General features: G+C 41.1%; 1 protein-coding gene across 1 annotated transcript in view; it reads left to right on the forward strand.

Moving 5' to 3' along the window:
* The window catches only part of ADAMTS6 (ADAM metallopeptidase with thrombospondin type 1 motif 6), a 504,558-nt gene that overhangs the window by 144,214 nt on the left and 337,448 nt on the right, over positions 1–22,896 (forward strand). The window contains exons 6-7 of the mRNA XM_073623564.1: positions 1,980–2,063; positions 4,440–4,585. Coding sequence (XP_073479665.1) covers positions 1,980–2,063; positions 4,440–4,585 — 230 coding nt within the window. The remainder of the gene's footprint in view (positions 1–1,979; positions 2,064–4,439; positions 4,586–22,896) is intronic.

Here is a 22,896-nt window from a genome sequence, read left to right on the forward strand (position 1 = left end):
GAGGAGATTTGGGCATCGAAATCTGTGTAGCATTTCTAAATCCATCATTCTAATCTGGAATAATAGTTGGGTATAAACTGTAAGAGTATCTGTGTAAAAATATAATACAAATGAAAAACAGCTAACTGAGTTAAAGTGGATGTAAATCTGAAAAAACATTTTTTAATGAAGACTTCTTCCTGGTACAGTAGAGGATGTCAAATTCACCCATGCCCAGTCTTGCCACGAAGAGTTAATCCAGCTCTGAGCAATCCTCTTGTCTTTTTTCAGTAAGATAAAAAACAACACGGAGATAAGTTTGTGTCACCACATCCCCCACTGCTGTGTCTGACATTTGATTTCCTTATCTCATGCACTGCATGAGAGAGAGAGAGATGTTTTATGATTCCAACTTCACATCCCTCCTCCTTTCTTCTCCAGCTCCCCCAGGATTGGCTACTCCACACCTCAGCATGATTGGGCATGCTGAAGTCATGTGGTGCCTTTCTTGAGTTTTGACTGGATGTTACTCATCATGGGGCGTGATCAGTGTAACTGAGGAGGATATTCATGGTGCAGTCAGCACCCAGCAGAAAGAGTAGGAGAGTGTAGAGGTGGACGGAGAGTCTTGTGACATCACGACTCCACCTCCAAGCTCTGGCAAAGAGACACACCAATTCAGAGTTTTGCAGGGCTCCTACTGCTGAAGGGGGTGACATTTGCAAGGTAGGGATACATGTAGGAGGCTTGCATGTATATATATATATATATATATATATATATATATTAATACCGTGCCATTAGTTTATACTGGGTGAGTGGTGGGTTTACATCCTCTTTAACTCCTTTAATATTGCATGTAATATTGGAGCCCTTGTTTAGCAGTTGAGAACTTGACTGGCAATTTTTCAGTTGAACTTTTTTTTTGTCTCCAGGATTGAGTAGGGCTTCTATATGCCCTTATGCAATTAATTTAGGTTGCAGAAGTCAGGGCGTGTACAATATATAATATTTTAGGTGCAATGACTACTTAGCTCCTGGGGCAGGTGTAACCCTTGTGTAAAGCAGAAATATCTAGTATTTGAACATTAAAGTGAAGGAGTCTGCTTGTGCATTGGATTTCTTTGTACAATTGTATGGTGTTTTGTTGTTTTATTTTTTTTTTCTTCTGCTATAAGTTCAATAAATATATCTTTAAAAAAAAAGTGAAGGAGTCAAATTCACTGAAATGTATTAATTAACATCACTTGTACTTTTAAGGCAACTGTTGGTACATGCAAGTATCTGCCCTGGTTGTCAGATCAGTTTCTTTATGCCTGGATAGATACAGGATCCCAAAATCTTTCAAAGTCAAGGTTAAGCTTTTGTAAAATGCCAGAGTCTGTAATGACCATGGAGGATCTGGCACTGGAAATTTGAGTTAAAGTTTATTATGAAGGGCAGATTTGGAGAGAAGATGAGGCCATTCATGCAATCTAGTCCAAAAACACCTCCTGAGTCCTCCTGAAGCACAAAGCAAACTATTTGCTTTTTACTTGCCTGCCCTTTACCAATAGTATTAGCCTCTGCACTTGGTGGACATGGCCTGTTCACATCAATGTAGATACAGTTAGTCATCATTCAAAAATCTTTATTATTGAATCCTAGTTTTAAACACAATTATAACTTTACACCCACTCGCCTGGTACCATTACAGAGGTAACACTATGATGTCATCACAATAAATAGAATAACTTCATTGCTCAGGCTTATAAGTAGCCCTTTTGAATCATTCTTGGCTATATGTAAGCTTCCCATAATTCACCAATAATTGCATGGATTACTGGAGCATAATAGCTTTAACTTTATTTTTTAATGAAATATGCTGTGAGTGAAAGCACAAAAACCATGGAAGACATATTCTTATTTAAAAGCTTATTTGGTTTCTTTTACAGTGCATATTCCATGGCTTATGGTGTCATTGTCTGACTTTGTGTCTTTTCTTCTTTTCTGGAGGTCAGGTTGCCAAACTTTATCGTGATTCCAGCCTAGGAAACGTTGTGAATATCATAGTGACCAGACTAATAGTCCTCACGGAAGATCAGGTAAGGTCCTACATTTCTTTCCTTCTCATTAATGCTGTATTGATGCCGTTAGATCAGTTTCTAAATGTCATGCCACTCAATAGTTTTGTATGCAAAATGCTCTTAAATGAATGGCAGTGTGTATTTTACAATCTAGGATGATGAATGCACATCATTTTAGCATGGGATTCCATAAAAATCACTCAGGGCTGGACAAATCCCAGGAGTAGCTAGCCAATGTACCTAAATAAAATTACATCTGGAGCCTTTTTATGTTAATGGAACCATATGTTTATGCTTGGATCCTAAATTCAACATCATTTTTTCCATTGTATTCCCATGTTCTGATAAAGAGAGATTGTCGTTAAAACTACAACTTGTAGTGATTTGTGTAAGTGTTTGCTCTTTCCTTCCCTACCCACCTAATTGTTGCCACCATTGTCTCCCACTCAGGCCCTTTCTGTGTCTTCCATGTCCAGATTAGCATGTAGTGCAAAGATATAAAAAAAATAAAATAAAACAAAATATCTAAATGTACAGACTAGCTCTTCCTTTGAACTTCTACTTGCGGTATATGTGTTGATTTACAAAAATCTAAGTTTGACTGAGGTTTTGTAAAATCACCAAACCAAACCATAGTAAAAGGAGCTGAACAATTTATGCAATAATCAGTCAATTTAGAAAATTGCCATTCCCGTTAACAGTGGATTGGTCAAGTTGTGTGAAGATGGATAATGTTCTGTCTCCTCAGAAGTGTCATATGACGACTATTATGTTTTAATTATTGTTTCCTGCTGGAAATCAAGTTATAGCAATGATTTTTACAAAACACTTTTAAAGAACATACAGTATAACATTAGGCCTTGAAAGATATTAGAATCTGATATCTCTTCACAATCATGCACACATTCTCACAATACAGTTAATTTAGAAGGAAGCAAAGCATAGCTAAACTCAAAAATAAAGCTTATTGGTTCTTATATGTGGTGGCTGCATTAGTTTTCTTTTAACAGTATTTTTTTTTCCTTTATTTTCACTTTGTGATCCTGTGAATAACATACTTCCTATTTTCGAATGGCTACACTCACTCCTCCACTGTATCTGTAGAGGGCGCCATATTTATCACAGGGCTGATCACCTGATTTGGACTACTAAACCCTCTTCCATTACATAGGGAGGCGTCCTTTTGTAGTTCACATTAGGCAATTGGTAAAACTGATATAATTCTGGCAAGATAAAGAGTTATTTTATATACTTGCAGAAAATTTTATTAGCCTGAAAGAAATTTTAGCAAATGCAGCCACTAAATGTAGTAATTAGTATGCTGCTCTGCGATATATTACATTTTTGTTTTTGGGTTTAGAAATCTATTAAAATAATCTTTGCCTTAAAGCGGAGTTCCACCCAAAAATGGAACTTCCGCTTTAAGTGCAGATGACCCCCTGACATGCCACATTTGGCATGTCATTTTTTTTTGGGGGGGGAGCGGATACCCTTTTTTTTAGAGGTATCCAGCTCCCACTTCCTCCCAGGGCCCTGCGGCTCCAGAAGGAAGATCACCTGTCCCCCCTCCCTCCCTCCCTGCAATCTTCTGGGACACGTCACAGGTCCCAGAAGATTGCCCGGCCATTCACAGTGCGCAGCGTAGGCTCTAATGCATTATATTATGCAAATGCAGACTTTATAGAGTAAAGTGAAGTCAAGGGCTCTCCCTATTCAGCATCTGGCTGTTATCTACAGCAGGCTCTGTAACCAATAGTTAGACCTAGAAGGAGACAAGTCAGCCCTCAACTTTGGTTTTATAGTTGATGTTTGTACATTAGGAAATCCCAATTTATGACAATATACCCCTTCTTTAGGCTACGTTCACAAAGGTGCTGAAAGTAGAAGAGCATTTGGTACTCATATTTTCAGGTTCTGTACTCCCTTTCAGAATCAGTGGTTGAAAATGCGCTTGACAAATGTTAAAAATGCACGCCAAGTGTGACTGTAGTCTTAAATGATACATTCATACTTGTCTGAATTGTGGCAGCACATTTGAATACAGTTGAAAATGTTGCACTTCGAATGTCTCTGCTTATTTTTCCTACTTGTCTAGCTGTTACGATCTCAGCAGTGGTGCTGTGGACCTACTGACGTGTTAAATGCCTCTTAGCTGATAATGTGAAATTGCTATATTGACATAATCACTATTACATTTGGAACACACAATCTGCCTGTTCAGTAATACGCTGGCTGAACTCCGGGTCAGATTTTATAGAGATAAATATTGGCAAGGAGAGATTATTCCTAGAAACCACTGCTTCTAATTATAGTCCCATTTTAGTCTTCAAAAGGCTTAACAACTGACCTTAGTAATTTGCTTGGAACATTCCTGGTATGTGTGTTGTATTGCAGCCAAACTTGGAGATAAACCACCATGCGGACAAGTCCCTCGACAGCTTCTGTAAATGGCAGAAATCTATTCTCTCACACCAGAGTGATGGCAACACTATTCCAGAAAATGGTATTGCTCACCACGACAACGCTGTGCTCATCACCAGGTAGGAAGTGTTTCTTCTTTTGTTTATTTGTCTGCTATGTGATATTTCCTCAGTGTTTCTCTCTTACAAAGGGAAAATGGATTATCTGTGAACTATGTGGGGTTACCTCTGTCTGTTGTGTGACAATGATCTACCGGCACAGCCTCTTCCCCAAATGGGCATTCTCACATTACAAACCTGAATCTAAGACAAACAGTATTCTCATAAAAGCCAACCAACTGAGGAAACCTGATCCATCGTTATGCACCCTAGTCGTGTCGTGGCACACAAGTGGTAACTTAAAGTGTATGTCAAGCCAAAAACAGTTTTTTTTGTTTTGATGAGCTTTTAAAGTGGGGAAAAAATTGAATTCCTGTTGGGTTTGTATTGCTATCCAGAATTTACCCTCACGTCTTCTCTTGCTGATAAAGATTTTACCAGGCAGGAAGTGCAGAAAAATATGCAGCAGGGACATAAAACATATCATAAAATTCCAACTAGAGTTCTTGCCTTCCCCTATTGTACTGAAAAAAAAAATTATTCCCATCTGTGTTGCTGTTGGAGAGTTCTACTCACTTGCTGACTGGCAAAATTGTGTGAACAGGACAGGAAGTGAAGTTTAATCTCTATAGTAGAGCCCCGGATAGTAGATTCCCCACTCTCTATAAAACTAGGAAAAAGTGGAGATGTTCAAAACTGCTTCCATACTGGCAAGATAGGCTTGATACAATTGGTTGTGCACTTCAACTTCATTGTTCTCCTGAGCCAAAAATGGGCCTCCTGGGACTTTTAGAACTTCCTGTTTATATCTCTTATAATCAGATAGCATTAAAGGATGATTTCACCTTTTGGGAAAAAAAAATAAATGCACATATTGTTGCAGGAAAAAAATGTGCATTTATTATTTTTTACCAATGGAGCCTGGAAAGAATGCACCCATGATCAGTGGATCAGGGGTGCAATAGCAGACTCCTGCAAACAAGCCATGCAGCATTCAGCTCATACCTCCATATGGGCTGTCCGGTTACAAGCTGCAGGGCTTGTGAATGAACTACGAGGCCACTCCTTAGTGACCTTGCAGTCCATTCAGAAGTACAAGCCATCAGTAGCAAAAGCTGATGGTACTTGTAGTTCAAGTCATTCAGAAGAAACTGTGAATGAATGACGCGGCTGTGTGAGCCAAGTAATTTTCAAGTAGTGACAGCAGGTGCCGGGAGAAGTTCCTAGTTTACCGTCACATGGGGGGGAGAGGCTGCAGCTACTGGAACATATTACATTTTCCACCCTAAATACAGGTGGAACATGTAACGTGTTCCAAAAGGTGAACTTATCCTTTAACCAGAACATTATACCTTGCTAGGAAAACTGTTGCACAACACTGGCTTACTCCCAAACTCCTACCACACTTCTTTGGATAGGAAATGTGAATTTTATCCCACATTTGGAAAGATTAATCTATGCACAATGAGGTAGCCCTCTCAAATTTGAGAAGATTTGGCGTTAGTGGTTAAATGACCCTGCCACTTTGGTGACCTTGGTCCTCTGCATATATAATGAATCTGTAACATCCTAAACCATTGCTGCATCCAGAACCACTGGTGTATAGTGTAAATATAGCCTAATTGTATAGAGCTATGGATTACAAACTGCAAACAGCTGTTTCAGCTTTTTGCCCATGATGAGTGCAGTGATGGAAACTATGGTTTCTGTGGAGTACTGTTGTGGGCAATAAAAACTAGAGTGCACTGATAAAGTGGAAGGTGTGAGCCTTCCAAAATGTGTTGGCTTTATTTTCAAAACTTTTGCTGTGAGAAATAAACCTTATTGGACTTGTTTTGTGGTACTCTCATTTTTTTATATATCCTTCAGACTGATCCAGGGTTTGCAGCAACACCCTGGCTGACATAGAGCAAACTGAAAATTGGTGATTTCATTTACTGCACCCTACTAACTTTTTTTTTTTTTTGCAAGTGTTTAAAATCTGATGGTTATAACCCTTCTTTGCACTTTCCATAGCTAAAAAAAGTTGTGCTTTGAAAAAAATAGTCATATGTTTCCATATTAATGTGTTTGTTGTTAGAGGCTAGTTATTTTAAATTTTCCAGGAGGCCAACAGTACATTACTTGCTAACCATTCAGTGAATTCAGTTTACCAAATAATTTTTCAGAATGGTCCAACCACTTGTGAAGCTGCGTACAGTTACCCTTGTTAAGTAAGGCAATTAACCTTGGTCAAACCAAGACAAGCAGCCAGGTAGCCGATCAGCCTTATTGCAACCAACCTGCCAATACCTTCCCTGCAGCCTGTGCAGCCAAACCCTGGTGCATTCTAGAAGAATGGTCCACTGAGAAACCAACACTCCAGGAAGTGTTAATCTTCTTGGTCCCCATATCTCTTACTGCTTCTTTCTGAAATGGAGCAATGTTTGGCAGTGCAGAAAGCAGAAAAAGTAATTATTTACACTGTTCTTTTGCAGGGTGATTGTTTTAGCAGATTTAAAATTAATCATAGGGTTGTTTTAAAACCTTCAGCTGGTGCATTACTGTGCTGAACTTTTATATGCATATTAGTGGAAGCACACATTTCTTGGCCCTTGAAAAGGACTTTCTGGCTACATTAATTTCACCATGCTACTTTTTTTTTTTTTGCATGACTGATACAGAGTCATTTAACCATTCACATTTGCCCATTCTTGTGTGTGGCCAGCTCTGTTAAAAAATTTGGCAGCCCAAGTTAAAAGTCAAATCCAGTTGGACAGCCCAGTTTAATCATGTCTAAACATGTTTAGCTAAAGGCAGTGTTTTCTGAAAAATGAATGACCACACTTGTAAATTGAATATTGCTTCCACCTGGGAAAAATAGTAAAATCCTACAGCGTTTTAGTTCCCTGCAAGTAAACTCGTTCTACTTCTCTGTTGTGAGTTGCGTGGTTCCATGAAATGTTTTCTTCAACACACAAAGTCTTTTCCGAGGTGAAGTTTTTTCCAGTTTACAATGAACATTTACATTTGTAGGATATAACAGGCATTATTGTTGCTTTATTTATCTGCCTCATCTTTGCACTGTTTATTAGTGCTGATTTTGGCAATGGCATTGTTGTGTAAAGTTTATTGCAGTAAGTCAATGGTTTTAAACCATTTGCCTGTTTGTCATCTGTAGTGGCAGGACCCACTGCTGATTCTTGTGTGATGCATTCAACAGACTAAAGCACTGTACAAGTTTTAAAGTCTGTGTGAGAGATAATGAGTGCTTTTACAGTAAGCTCCCTCACTCACTTTGCTGGACAATGAGTGCTTCTGACATTGGAAGCGCTCATTATTGCCTCCTAGCAAAGAGACCCCTAATGCCTTCACGGTGATGTTGCTTCGAAATATGAGCGTAAGCCACTTACACTTTAGTTAGTTGTAGATAGTTGGCTATACCACCTTCCATCCATTTTCTGTACAATTTGATTGTACAATCTGCTTTAGATCTACCAGCAGTTATGTAGTGAAAAAGCCTGTCTGATTTGATACAAATTGAATGGATTATTCAGTGATACAGGCACATGTATTCCAGAGAGTGGACTTTTTGGATTTATGATTAGTGTGACTGCTATGTTAGAACCACCCCCCAGCTTGGAGTCTTTTATTAACCTCCATGATAAGAGTGATTTCCTGTGGCTTGGTGGACTAGCGGTATCATCACCCCTCTGGCTTTATGAAGTGGGATGTCGTTCCCTACAAGCCCATCCAGTTAAAGGCCCGGACCGGGTTAAGGTCACAAGCCCCTTTGTGCTTGCCTTTTGGTAAGCGCGCATTTTATTTTCAGCTACCACATTGGTGCGGTGGAGGAATTTGTTCTATTTACATTTCCCACTTTAAAGACTGGTGTCCGAGCTTTATGTCTTCTCACTACGTTTATTTGGACTTTTTTCACTGTGTTAGGACTGTTCAGGAAACACTTATTGATTTTTTAATTTGGGTTCTAATCAATTAGTCCCAGTCAACACTGGTATTGTTACTCACTTATAATCTACAGTGCTGCGATATTTGTTATATTGTTTTGTTAATGTGTGTATCTCACATAGAGCGGCTGCTTATGTGTTAGGTATTTTTTAATTTATTAGGCTACTTTTATCACTACTTTGGTAATCTCCCAATTGGTCATTCACAACATTTACTAATAGGCACTAATTTTGGGTGCACTATAGCGCGGTATTCCTCTTACTATAGTTGTAGATATGTATCTAATGTCAGCAAGACATCTGCCTCATTTTCTTGTGATCTCAGCTCATCTCAACCTTCTGTAGCTTATTTGCTTGACTTGGCTGGTGATGTTATTCCAGTATCCCAGAAGAAGAAAATATTGGCCCCTCTTAGGGATCCTTAAAGGAGAAGTACAGTCATAGCTGGTTTGGCTGTACTTCTCCTGTGTATCACAGGAGTGCAGTTCGTTCTGCACTCCTGTGTCCTGGTTTCAGCAGAAAGCCCGCTTTCGGCTGACATCATAGAGCTGGTCCAGGCTAGAGAAAGGTCGAGACCATATGGTCATGATCCACCCAGATGCCTGCACCGGCACTCAGCTACTGAATACCAATGTGAGGGAGCACTACAATTCTCACTGTCTGGGTTTCTTTTCTTACCATGATTTTTAACATTACTTATTTCATTTTATGAATGATTATTACTGATTGATTATTACTGCGATTATTACTGAAAATAATGTTTTCATATAGAGCAAACCTAAGGGTCATAAACAAATTCTTTATTTACCTACAACTTACTGTTCACACTAATTGCACCATTAAGTGAAGGCATAATTATTAGCAGGGGATTCCTGGGACCCAGGCCCGGATTGGCCATAGGGCAAACTGGGCACTTGCCTGGTAGGCCAGGGCCGCTGGACCTCAAGTCCTTGTGGGGCCGCTCTTTGTGCACGTGCCATTCACCCGGCCTCTCTGCGGCCACTTGGCTGCCAGTTCAGACATCGGCGCCAGGGGGACAAAAACATGAAGGGGAGGAGCTAAAGGAGACACCTTTGGGCTTTCTGCGGCCATACAACCATTAGTATAGTTCAGCCATCGGTTCTGGGGGGCGTGGCCATGAAGGGGGAGGAGCTAGAGAAGACACCTGCTGCAGACGCCATGGAGCTGGATCAAAGAGAACGTGAGTGCGTCCCCCCATAACTTGGATAGGAGGTGCGGTGGGGGCTGCTGCATATAGAAGAATCATTCTCTCCATTTCCTCCTGCAGCCTATTCTCCTCCTCTCCCTCTCACAGGCTTTCAGAGGCTGCAGGAGGAATGGAGAGAATGATTCTTCTATATGCAGCCACCCCCACCGCTCCCTGCTTCTTTCTGCCCTCCCTGTGCTCTCTGCCCCTCCCATGCTTTTTGCCTCCTCGTGCTCTCTGCCCCCCTGTGCTTTCCGACCCGCCGTTGTTCTCTGGCTCCCCCTCGTGCCCTCCACCCCACTGTGCCCTTCGGTGCCCTCTGTGCTCTCCGCCCCCCATGCTCTCTGCCACCCCGCTCGTGCTTTTGACCCCCCCTGTGCTCTGCGGCCCCCCCATGCCCTCCTCCACCCCCCCAGTGCTTTCAGCCCCTGTGCTCTCCACCTCCCCCGGTGCCCTCCGTCTCTCCCCAGTGCTCTCCAGCCCCTCCAGTGCTCTCCACCTCCCCCCAGTGATCTGCAGCCCCCTGTGCTCTCCTCCTCCCTCCCGTGCTCTCCGCCTCCCCCTGTGCTCTCCACCTCTCCGGCAGTGGTCTTCAGCCCTTCAGTGCTCTCTGCCTCCCCCGTGCTCTCCACCTCCAGCCCCCCATGCTCTCCGCCTTACCCCATGTTCTTGCTTCCCCCTGTGCTCTCCGACCCCCCCGATGCTCTCCAGACCCCCCCGTGCTCTCCAACCCCCTGTGCTCTCGACCTCCTCCCTGGCTCTCCGCCTTCCCCTGAGCTCTCTGCCTCCCCCAGTGCTTTCAGCCTCCCCCGTGCTCTCCACCTCCCCCCATGGTCTCCACTGCCCCCGTGCTCTTGGCCTCCTCCCTGTGCCCTCTGCCTACCCCCAGTGCTCTTCACATCCCCCCCAGTGCTCTCTGCCTCCCCCCCATGCTTTCTGCCTCCCTCGTGTGCTCTCCGCCTCCCCCCTCGTGCTCTCCTACCCTCCCTGTGCTCTTCGCTCCTCCTCGTGTTTTTGCTTTCCCCTGTGCACTCCAAGCTCCCACCCCCCTGTGATCTCAAGCCCCCCATGCTCTCTGCTCCCGTGCTCTCCTCCTCTCTGTGTTCTCTGCCTCTCCCCTGTGCTCGCTGCCCCCCCATGCTCTCTGCCTCCCCGCACAGTGCTCTCGAGCCTCCCCTATGCTCTCGCCCCAGCCCGTGTTCTCAAGGTTCTTCCCTGTGCTCCCTGCCCCCCATGTTCTTTCCCAGCCCCCCGAACCTCTGTCGGGTTCCCCCCTCCCCTCTCCTGGGGGATCCGTCAGGGTGGAGAGTGGGGAAGGTGCCGGTTAACATGCTGCTCAGTCCAAAATGCCCGGGCCTATTTTTTATCCCAGTCTGGGTCTGCTGGGACCTGAAAGTTATTTTTAAGGATTCTCTGTGTTAAAAAGGATTGAGAAAGGCTGCTTTAGAGGCTTGTTGAATGCATGATGGGATGTAGGTGCAGCAAAGGAAAAGTCCTCGAGGAGCAATTGAAAAAAATGTCTCTAAAAAGAATATTTGCAAATTTATTAATCGCACGAGGATTCAAAGTGCAGGTGAAAGTGTTTATTTTTCTCCTCCATATTCAGTGTTGTAGAATGATTTTGCCATATTTTCATTGAGAGACAGTTTGATGACTTATGTGGAGAGAATATGAATGAATAATATGTCTGTAGAACTTGTGTCACTCATCTTCCTACAAACTCTATCTCACTATGAGTCATAAAAATCATAACATTCAAAGCTTTCGCTGAGGAAATGTGTTTTGTGGCACCAATATAGGATGTCTGGTATAACATTCACTAATTTATTTCCCAAACCATGGACAGCAGCCAGTTGAGTAGTCTGCATTTTTGCATTTGAAAAATGCTTGCTATTTTTTATTGAAAAATTTTATAGGAGTAGAACATGAGTAAGTTGAATAATTTTCAGGTGAAATAGAAAGCTGGATTAATACTTAATCGTGAGTCCTTCTGCTATAATTCCAAGCTAATATATAAAAGAGAATAAAAATTGAGGGTCGGCCCCTATAACTTTTTTTATATGTTTTAGCGTTGAAAATACTTTCTGGAAAGGATTTAGGTCTAGGTGGGCTGACAGTCATCTTTCCAGGAGGTTAAGTGTCAGAGCAGAAAGGCCAAAAATAAATCAATTTGTATCAAGTATTTTTTTGTATATTATTTTTCATTAACAGTAAAATATAAATTTCCCAATAAATTCGTAAAAACGTAGTATGTGCTAAAGATATATATGGTAAAGGGTCCTATTTGTGACGCAGCTTGCATTAAAAGAAATTACACCATCTGCACACAATATTGGCTGCACCTGAATACTCACCAATTGTGCTCAGTTTTTCAATACATGCGGCTACAATTCCAAGTAAATTATATTTGTTACATACATATATATAGATATATATCTATATATAGATAGACATATATCTATATATAGATATATATATATTTTTTTTTTTTTACACTATGTTACCAAAAGTATTGGGACATCTGCCTTTACACGCACATGAACTTTGATTGCATCCCAGTCTTTTAAATATATGTTGGTAAGCTCATATTTATGCTGATCCAAGGAAAAATGGAAGAAAAAAAAAAGGCAAATTTCGCTGCTATCTTTTATTCAGGACCATTAAATATATAGAACATAAAGTGACCCTGTTGTTTGCATAAAAAAATATAGGCAGAAGAACCAGCAGGTTTATACTTACCTTTCCGGTAGGCAGAAAGTGAAATGTTCACTTACTTCTAAATATACAAAACATTAGATGTGTCGGATAGCGTTGTTGATCCACCCACTGGCCACTCTACACTATCAGATACAGTAGTGACGTAGCAGCCACTGGGAAGATGTACAGTGTGAAGCAGGTGACACACAATCTGACACACCTAGGAGCGCTGGCTAGTAGCTGTGGTCTTAGGTCTGCAAGAGAATAAAGTTTTTTTATGCAGGTGACAGTCACTTAAACTCAAAGCCAATTCCACCTTTGGCAGCTTCTCCCAGTCCTCTTTCCTCCTAGAAACTTTTCCTTTATTTAATTTGAAAAAGATTCCTAGGATATATACCTTAAAACCCAGTGTCCACCAGTCAGTAACACAAAGAATGGGGTTCTTCTTGTTCAACCTGGACACTGAACCCAGAAGCATCCCCACTCCATAGCTGTGCATAACAAAGGGGTGGGGATGCTCATGACATTATTGACTTTATATGGCTATATATTAGGACGTTGCTTTGACGGAAGAGACAGCTTGCTTTCTAGGATCAGGCCAAACCAAGGATCATCCCTAGAGAACACCATTGTCTCCAACATTCCTCATTCTTCATGATGTCATTGACGGCCTGGTTTCACAAGGAAGTGGTTGGAAATGCACAAAGGAAGCGCAAAGGAACATGCAGAGGGCAGCGCTGAAGCTTTAGGAGCATAAACACTGTTTTTTTCTTTTACTTTTTTTTTTTTATTATTAAACAGGCAAAGAGCTGGTGGGGCTGCTAAAAGGTCTTTTTTTTTTAAATGTTTTCACACAAGACTCATACTACTTTCATCCATTATTTGCACATTTTCCAATTTAATACATTTATAACATTTTATAAAACAAACGCGACAGTTGTTTGAATCTTGTGTGAACCATTTATAAAAAAAATACTCTAGTTTTATCACTACTTTTTTATTTGCCTAATTCAAAAAAGGCTGTGATTAAGTTTTTCTATATAGAGTTGGCATAAATATGATATGCTATTGTGAGGAAGTTTATATGTGGTCCATTTTCAGGGATTATTGTTTGTGCCATTGATTTTTTTATTTGAGTTTAGCAATTTTGAAAACAAATGTCAAAAATGTATCTGCAATAGTTGCAGCACAGTGGGGGGCAGATTTATCTTCAGCAACATTAGGCCTGTGCCTAGAGGCAGCTGAGATAAAGAGGCAGCTTTGTCATATAAGGTTATTTACATACAGTATTGTCACAATATTCCAAACCATGTTGGGCTCAGTTAAAAGGAAATGTTCTGTAATACAGAAGGGTTGAGCAATTTTTCCCTTTAGGCTCCATTATTTGAAATCCTTACCCAAACATTAATGTGCCCTAATGAGCCTAGAATTACTGCCTAATGTTTTTTGAAAGAAGGCTACAGGCATATATTTTTATTTTGTGTTTGAAAACAATAGTTACCTTTGACATACTGTATGTCCTATAGCCGGTCACTGCTCTGTCCTTTATAATCCTTATTGTATAGGTATAGGTATACTAATAGTATAGGTCTTGCTGTATTTCCGGCTGCTGCATATATGACCTGCAGCTCTCATACACAGAAAGTGTAATGCCATTTGTATGTCCCCCCTTCTCTTGGCCATTCATAGAACATCATGTAAAAAAAGAAAACAAAATCTCTCGCTTCAAAGTGTATTTCCACCTTTGCAGCCAAATTGGGATAACACCTACTTTATATTTGCTACACGGCCCCATTCATATAGCATAACTTGCGGCTTGCCCTTTAGATCAGGGGTCTCAAACTGGCGGCTCTTCAGCTGTTGTGAAACTACAAGTCCCATCATGCCTCTGCACATGGGGGTCATTCTTGTAACTGTCAGCCTGGCAATGAATCATGGGACTTGTAGTTTCACAACAGCTGGATCCTGTATTCTGGATCTTAGCAGCAGAGAAAAATCCTAGGTAGTTTTTTTGTTTACGCGAGGGCCTGGGCAGCTATGTTTGCGATAATTAAACCTGTCTGTACTATGCAGGCAGACATTCATTATCAATAGACTACATTTGACTGTTTGTCCTAACAAAGGGTTAAAAGTGTAAAGGATGGGCTTCTTGCATTTTATGTTAATGAGGGCAGACTTGGGACAGGCTCACTATAACATTGATAAAAAAAAACCTCACCATCAGCCATGACACTCCCTTCTGAGAAATATCTTAAAGGTAAGAAATATATATATATATATATATATATATATATATATATATAAATTAGATATGTTGTATGGATTATAACAAATAGGGGTTTTCTCAAATTTGATTGTAAATTGGAAATACATTTTAAGCCTTTGTTATTTCTGTTAATGGAAGGACATTGGAAACGTATTTGCACAATTAATGATGTCATGTTTAGAAAAAAAGCTGTAGTTTATTTTTTTTCTTGTTCGAAACTCATGGGGATTGATTTACGAAAACTGGAGAGTGCAAAATCTGGTGCAGCTGTGCATGGTAGACAATCAGCTTCTAACTTCAGCATTTATGTGCATTAATGCATTCTAATGGTCAGAATAAAATAATATTCTGGCCAATAGAATGCATTAATGCCAAATGTGCGAACATGCGCGAGCAGACATAAACACTTGTGAAAAACTTGGCTTTTACTGCATTTTTTAAGCTGCTTTTCTCCTGTAAGGAGAAAAGGTGTTTACAGGTGCACAGTGTGCATGAAGCAAAAAAGTAACTTATGACATGGCTTTCATCTTTTTCCTAGTTTCCAGTCCATTTTTGGCTATTGATTTTCATACATGTATTTGTATGTGCGCCCTCTAGTGGTCACTTGTATGTTAGAGAATATGATTAGTTTCCTGCATTTACTCAGACCTAACGTTAGATATACAGTATGCGCTAAAAGAACTACTGTAGAAAAAGATGGCTACTTTTCTCTTTAGAAGTATGCAGCCATATTTGTTCAGGCATCTACTTCCTGGACTGAGATGCTGGCTTAAAAATTACACAATCATGTAAATATTAATGTTGTGTAGTTCTTGCCTGTGTTCACAAATATTGGGCACAGATCAACCTCTGCTGTAGCTATGTTGCAGTTTGATTACTGGGGGAGAGGAGAATTGGGAAATGTTTCCTCCTGCATCTCAGCCTAGGCAAAGTCACTTGGCTTGAGCTCAAGAACTGCTATTTAATGTTTTTTGTTTTTTTTTTGTAAATATACTGCTGGTGTATATTCATGGACACTTGTAAAGTTACTGATCGATCCACTTTAAAGCTAACCTGTACACTCACTCGAGGTTTAACAAACTACCTCTCCAGCTCTGTAGTAGGCACCCAAAGAAGGCACTCCCCTGAAACTCCTTTCTGAATCTAAAGCCTAAAGAGAAAAATAGGCCGCAAACACAAGGCCTACATAGAAAAAACACACAGGAAAGGAGGGGTGCTAAAATGTAAGCAAGTACCAACTTTCAGAAAGTTGGTGTTTGCCTGAAATGATGGGATTTCGTGATGATGAAGTGTGGTAAAGGTAAGAGAATGCAACATAAGAAGGTTTGCTTTAATAGCTGCCAGATAAGCTGAGTTGGCCTTATAGAAAGTCAAGTCAGACCCAACCTATTGACTTGCAGAGCTTCTGTATGTACAGAAACAAAGTTTATTTCATAACATTCGTGTCTTCTATTGTTTATTATCTTATTCTGCATTAAAGAATAGTACATAGTAGTAAAGTCTTAGTAAAGACTAAAAGACTACCGTTTCCCATTAATAAAAGTAAATAATAATGAGATACATGATACTGCTGTGCTTACAGATAGTTTATGAAGACATTTCACAATGAAGGGCTCTGAGATAACATTTTCTGGTGTATGTGGATCACTGGTAACCTACATCCTGTATGATGTGTACAATCCATTTTCTTTCCATCAGCAGCTGTAAATAAGTGGTTCCTGCAATTACAGCTTTGTACACAAGTGATCATATCCCTTAGCTGATGACAATAACACACACAAGGATCTGTGTTATTCTCTCTATCGTCACCAATACCTAAACCCACCTTCATTTCCATCAAAGAACGCTCCAGCTCTAATGGCACAAGCACATGTACGGTGGAAAAAGTGAATGAGTTGTTTAAAACAAGCACTGATGAGCAAAAAACATGTCAAATCCACACCATTGTTAGCTTGAGCCAGCACAAGTGTACAGAGCAAAATTAGAAACCCAAAATGCTGTGGAAAATGTGCCATTATTTTTGCAGCTGGTAAATGAAAGCTCAGGATGGAACACAAAATTTGGTAATAAATATGCTGAATGTGAATAGTGGTGTTTGCATTCAATTTTTTTTTTTTTTATACAATATTCTTTCACTCAAAACTATGTTTTTAAAAGCATTGAAGAGCACAAAGACATAGGATATTGCATGCTTTATGTGCAAGGGATTAAAAAAAAACAGCATTTTTGCTTGCACCTGATTGGATGATGGATGCCAGCAGAGCTTCTGCTCATTTACTAAGTTCTGGAACAACTGCACTTGCAGAGTTCAACTGCACTTTGCAAAGTGCACAACCTACAGTTGTGCTCATAAGTTTACATACCCTGGCAGCATTTAAGATTTCTTGGCCATTTTTCAGAAAATATGAATGATAACACAAAAACATTTCTTTCACTCATGGTTAGTATTTGGCTGAAGCCATTTATTATCAATCAATTGTGTTTACTCTTTTTAAATCATAATGACAACAGAAACTACCCAAATGACCCTGATCAAAAGTTTACATACCCTGGTAAATTATGGCCCGATAACATGCACATAAGTTGAGACAAAGGGATTTGAATGGCTATTAAAGGTAACCATCCTCACCTATGATCTGTTTGCTTGTAATTAGTGTGTGTGTGTATAAAAGGTCAATGAGTTTCTGAACTCCTGACAGACCCTTGCATCTTTCATCCAGTGCTGCATTGACGTTTCTGGATTCTGAGTCACGGGGAAAGCAAAAGAATTGTCAAAGGGTCTGCAGGAAAAGGTAATTGAACTGTATAAAACAGGAAAGGGATATAAAAAGGTATCCAAGGAATTGAGAATGTCAATGTTCAAATGTGTTCAAACTCTAATCAAGTGGAAAATGAGGGGATCTGTTGAAACCAAACCACGGTCAGGTAGACCAACTAAAATTTCAGCCACAACTGCCAGGAAATTTGTTCGGGATGCAAAGAAAAACCCACAAATAACTTCAGGTGAAATACAGGACTCTCTGAAAACATGTGGTGTGGCTGTTTCAAGATGCACAATAAGGAAGCACTTGAAGAAAGATGGACTGCATGTTCGAGTCGCCAGAAAAAAGCCATTACTATGCAAATGCCACAAAGTATCCAGCTTACAATACACCAAACAGCACAGAGACAAGCCTCAAACCTTCTGGCACAAAGTCATTTGGAGTGATGAGACCAAAATTTTGCTTTTTGGCCACAACAATAAATGCTTCATTTGGAGAGGAGTCAACAAGGCCTATCATGAAAGGTACACCATTCCTACTGTGAAACACGGAGGTGGATTGCTGATGTTTTGGGGATGTGTGAGCTACAAAGGCACAGGAAATTTGGTCAAAATTGATGGCAAAATGAATGAAGTATGTTATCAAATAATACTTGAGGAACATTTGCATTCATCAGCCAGGAAGCTGCGCATGGGACGTACTTGGACATTCCAACATGCCAATTATCCAAAACACAAGGCCAAGTCGACCTGTCATTGGCTACAGCAGAATAAAGTGAAGGTTCTGGAGTGGCCATCTCAGTCTCCTGACCTCAATATCATTGACCCACTCTGGGGAGATCTCAAATGTGCAGTTCATGCAAAACAGCCCAAGAATTTACAGGAACTGTAGGCTTTTTGCCAAAAGGAATGGGCAGCTTTACCATCTGAGAAGATAAAGAGCCTCATCCACAAATACCACAAAAGACTTTAAGCTGTCATTGATGTTAAAGGGGTCAATACACGGTATTAAGAACTGGGGTATGTAAACTTTTGATCAGGGTCATTTGGGTAGTTTCTGTTGTGATTATGAATTAAAAAGAGTAAACACAGTTGATTTATAATAATTGGCTTCAGACAAACTCTAACCATGACTGAAAGAAAAGTTTTTGTGTTTATCATTCATATTCTCTGAAAAATGGCCAAGAAATAATAAATTCTGCCAGGGCATGTAAACTTATGAGCGCAACTGTATTTGCCTTTAATAAATCAACCCCAAAGTGACATCAATGTACCCTGCCTGAATAATATGTCTTTGCATGAATGCTTGTAGTCTCAACTAGGAGCAGACAGTTATCAATGTGTATTATTCAGAGACATTTGTCAACCAATAGCATGAAGTGTCTGAACAAGGACCTTTATAGTGGGATCACCAGCTTTGTTTTAATGAAAGTTGTCAATTTTCAAAGATTAAAAACAAATTTTGATATTACATTAACATACGTAAGCTTGGGATTAGATCTTTAACCAGTTGCCGACCGCCTAACGCAGATATACATCTGCACAATGGCACGGGCAGGCAAAATCATGTACCTGGTACGTGATTGCCTTCCCGCGGGCGGGGGGTCCGATCGGACCCCCCCGGTGCCCGAGGCGGTCGGCTTTGGTCTGGCAGCGATCAGAGATGAGGGGGAGGCCATCAATTCGTCCCCCCCCTCGCGATCGCTCCCATCCAATGGGAATCGTCCCCTGCCTCTGTGTAGTACACAGAGGCAGAGGATGTGATGTCATCTCTCCTTGGCTCGGCAGTTTCCGTTCCGGCGCCGAGGACAGAAGACATCTGAGTGAGTTGCACAACACTACACCTCACAGTAGAACATGCCAGGCATACTTTACACCCCCGATCCCCCCCCCCGATCGCCCCCCGATCACCCCCCAATCACCCCTCCCCCCCTGTCAAACTGACACCAAGCAGTTTTTTTTTTTTTTCTGATTACTGCATGGTGTCAGTTTGTGACAGTTAGTGTGTTAGGGTTAGCCCCCTTTAGGTCTAGGGTACCCCCCTAACCCCCCTAATAAAGTTTTAACCCCTTGATCTCCCCCCATCACCAGTGTCGCTAAGCAATCATTTTTCTGATTGCTGTATTAGTGTTGCTGGTGATGCTAGTTAGGGAGGTAAATATTTAGGTGCGCCGTTAGCGTTTTATAGCAACAGGGACCCCCATATACTATCTAATAAATGTTTTAACCCCTTGATTGCCCCCTAGTTAACCCTTTCACCACTGATCACCGTATAACCGTTACGGGTGACGCTGGTTAGTTCGTTTATTTTTTATAGTGTCAGGGCACCCGCCATTTATTACCGAATAAAGGTTTAGCCCCCTGATCGCCCGGCGGTGATATGCCTCGCCCCAGGCAGCGTCAGATTAGCGCCAGTACCGCTAACACCCACGCACGCAGCATACGCCTCCCTTAGTGATATAGTATCTGTACGGATCAATATCTGATCCGATCAGATCTATACTAGCGTCCCCAGCAGTTTAGGGTTCCCAAAAACGCAGTGTTAGCGGGATCAGCCCAGATACCTGCTAGCACCTGCGTTTTGCTCCTCCGCCCGGCCCAGTCCACCCAAGTGCAGTATCGATCGATCACTGTCACTTACAAAACACTAAACGCATAACTGCAGCGTTCGCAGAGTCAGGCCTGATCCCTGCGATCGCTGACAGTTTTTTTGGTAGTGTTTTGGTCAACTGGCTAGCGCCAGCGGCCTAGTACACCCCGGTCGTAGTCAAACCAGCACTACAGTAACACTTGGTGACGTGGCGAGTCCCATAAGTGCAGTTCAAGCTGGTGAGGTGGCAAGCACAAGTAGTGTCCCGCTGCCACCAAGAAGAAGACAAACACAGGCCCGTCGTGCCCATAATGCCCTTCCTGCTGCATTCGCCAATCCTAATTGGGAACCCACCACTTCTGCAGCGCCCGTACTTCCCCCATTCACATCCCCAACCAAATGCAGTCAGCTGCATGAGAGGCATTTTCTTTATGTCCTCCCGAGTACCCCTACCCAACGAACCCCTCCAAAAAAGATGTTGTGTCTGCAGCAAGCGCGGATATAGGCGTGACACCCGCTATTATTGTCCCTCCTGTCCTGACAATCCTGGTTTTTGCATTGGTGAATGTTTTGAACGCTACCATGCACTAGTTGAGTATTAGCGTAGGGTACAGCATTGCACAGACTAGGACACACTTTCACAGGGTCTCCCAAGATGCCAACGCATTTTGAGAGACCTGAACCTGGAACCGGTTACAGTTATAAAAGTTAGTTACAAAAAAAAGTGTAAAAAAAAAAAAAAACCACAAACAAAAATATAAAATAAAAAAAAATAGTTGTCGTTTTTTTGTTCTCTCTCTCTATTCTCTCTCTATTGTTCTGCTCTTTTTTACTGTATTCTATTCTGCAATGTTTTATTGTTATTATGTTTTATCATGTTTGCTTTTCAGGTATGCAATTTTTTTATACTTTACCGTTTACTGTGCTTTATTGTTAACCATTTTTTTTTGTCTTCAGGCACGCCATTCACGACTTTGAGTGGTTATACCAGAACGATGCCTGCAAGTTTCGGTATCATCTTGGTATCATTCTTTTCAGCCAGCGGTCGGCTTTCATGTAAAAGCAATCCTAGCGGCTAATTAGCCTCTAGACTGCTTTTACAAGCAGTGGGAGGGAATGCCCCCACCACCACCGTCTTCCGTGTTTTTCTCCTGTCTCAACAGGGAACCTGAGAATGCAGCCGGTGATTCAGCCAGCTGACCATAGAGCTGATCAGAGACCAGAGTGGCTCCAAACATCTCTATGGCCTAAGAAACCGGAAGCTACAAGCATTTTATGACTTAGATTTCGCCGGATGTAAACAGCGCCATTGGGAAATTGGGGAAGCATTTTATCACACCGATCTTGGTGTGGTCAGATGCTTTGAGGGCAGAGGAGAAATCTAGGGTCTAATAGACCCCAATTTTTTCAAAAAAGAGTACCTGTCACTACCTATTGCTATCATAGGAGATATTTACATTCCCTGAGATAACAATAAAAATGATAAAAAAAAAAAAAAATGAAAGGAACAGTTTAAAAGTAAGATAAAAAAGTAAAAAAATAATAAAGAAAAAAAAAAAGCACCCCTGTCCCCCCTGCTCTCGCGCTAAGGCGAACGCAAGCGTCGGGCTGGCGTCAAATGTAAACAGCAATTGCACCATGCATGTGAGGTATCACCGCGAAGGTCAGATCGAGGGCAGTAATTTTAGCAGTAGACCTAGTAAATCTAAAGTGGTAACCTGTAAAGGCTTTTAAAGGCTTTTAAAAATGTACTAATTTTGTTGCCACTGCACGTTTGTGCGCAATTTTAAAGCATGTCATGTTTGGTATCCATGTACTCGGCCTAAGATCATCTTTTTTATTACATCAAACATTTGGGCAATATAGTGTGTTTTAGTGCATTAAAATTTAAAAAAGTGTGTTTTTTCCCCAAAAAATGCGTTTGAAAAATCGCTGCGCAAATACTGTGTGAAAAAAAAAAATGAAACACCCACCATTTTAATCTGTAGGGCATTTGCTTTAAAAAAATATATAATGTTTGGGGGTTCAAAGTAATTTTCTTGCAAAAAAAAATAATTTTTTCGTGTAAACAAAAAGTGTCAGAAAGGGCTTTGTCTTCAAGTGGTTAGAAGAGTGGGTGATGTTTGATATAAGCTTCTAAATGTTGTGCATAAAATGCCAGGACAGTTCAAAACCCCCCCAAATGACCCCATTTTGGAAAGTAGACACCCCAAGCTATTTGCTGAGAGGCATGTCGAGTCCATGGAATATTTTATATTGTGACACAAGTTGTGGGAAAGAGACAATTTTTTTTTTTTTTGCACAAAGTTGTCACTAAATGATATATTGCTCAAACATGCCATGGGAATATGTGAAATTACACCCCAAAATACATTCTGTTGCTTCTCCTGAGTATGGGGATACCACATGTGTGGGACTCCGAAAACCAAGCACCGCCTTCAGGCTTTCTAAGGGCGTAAATTTTTGATTTCACTCTTCACTGCCTATCACAGTTTCGGAGGCCATGGAATGCCCAGGTGGCAACCCCCCCCCCCAAATGACCCCATTTTGGAAAGTAGACACCCCAAGCTATTTGCTGAGAGGTATAGTGAGTATTTTGCAGACCTCACTTTTTGTCACAAAGTTTTCAAAAATTGAAAAAAGAAAAAAAAAATGTTTTTCTTGTCTTTCTTCATTTTCAAAAACAAATGAGGGCTGCAAAATACTCACCATGCCTCTCAGCAAATAGCTTGGGGTGTCTACTTTCCAAAATGGGGTCATTTGGGGGGGTTTGTGCCACCTGGGCATTCCATGGCCTCCGAAACTGTGATAGGCAGTGAAGAGTGAAATCAAAAATTTACACCCTTAGAAATCCTGAAGGCGGT

This window comes from Aquarana catesbeiana, linkage group LG01 (assembly GCF_042186555.1).
Source record: "Aquarana catesbeiana isolate 2022-GZ linkage group LG01, ASM4218655v1, whole genome shotgun sequence".
NCBI classification, from domain to species: Eukaryota; Metazoa; Chordata; class Amphibia; order Anura; family Ranidae; genus Aquarana; species Aquarana catesbeiana.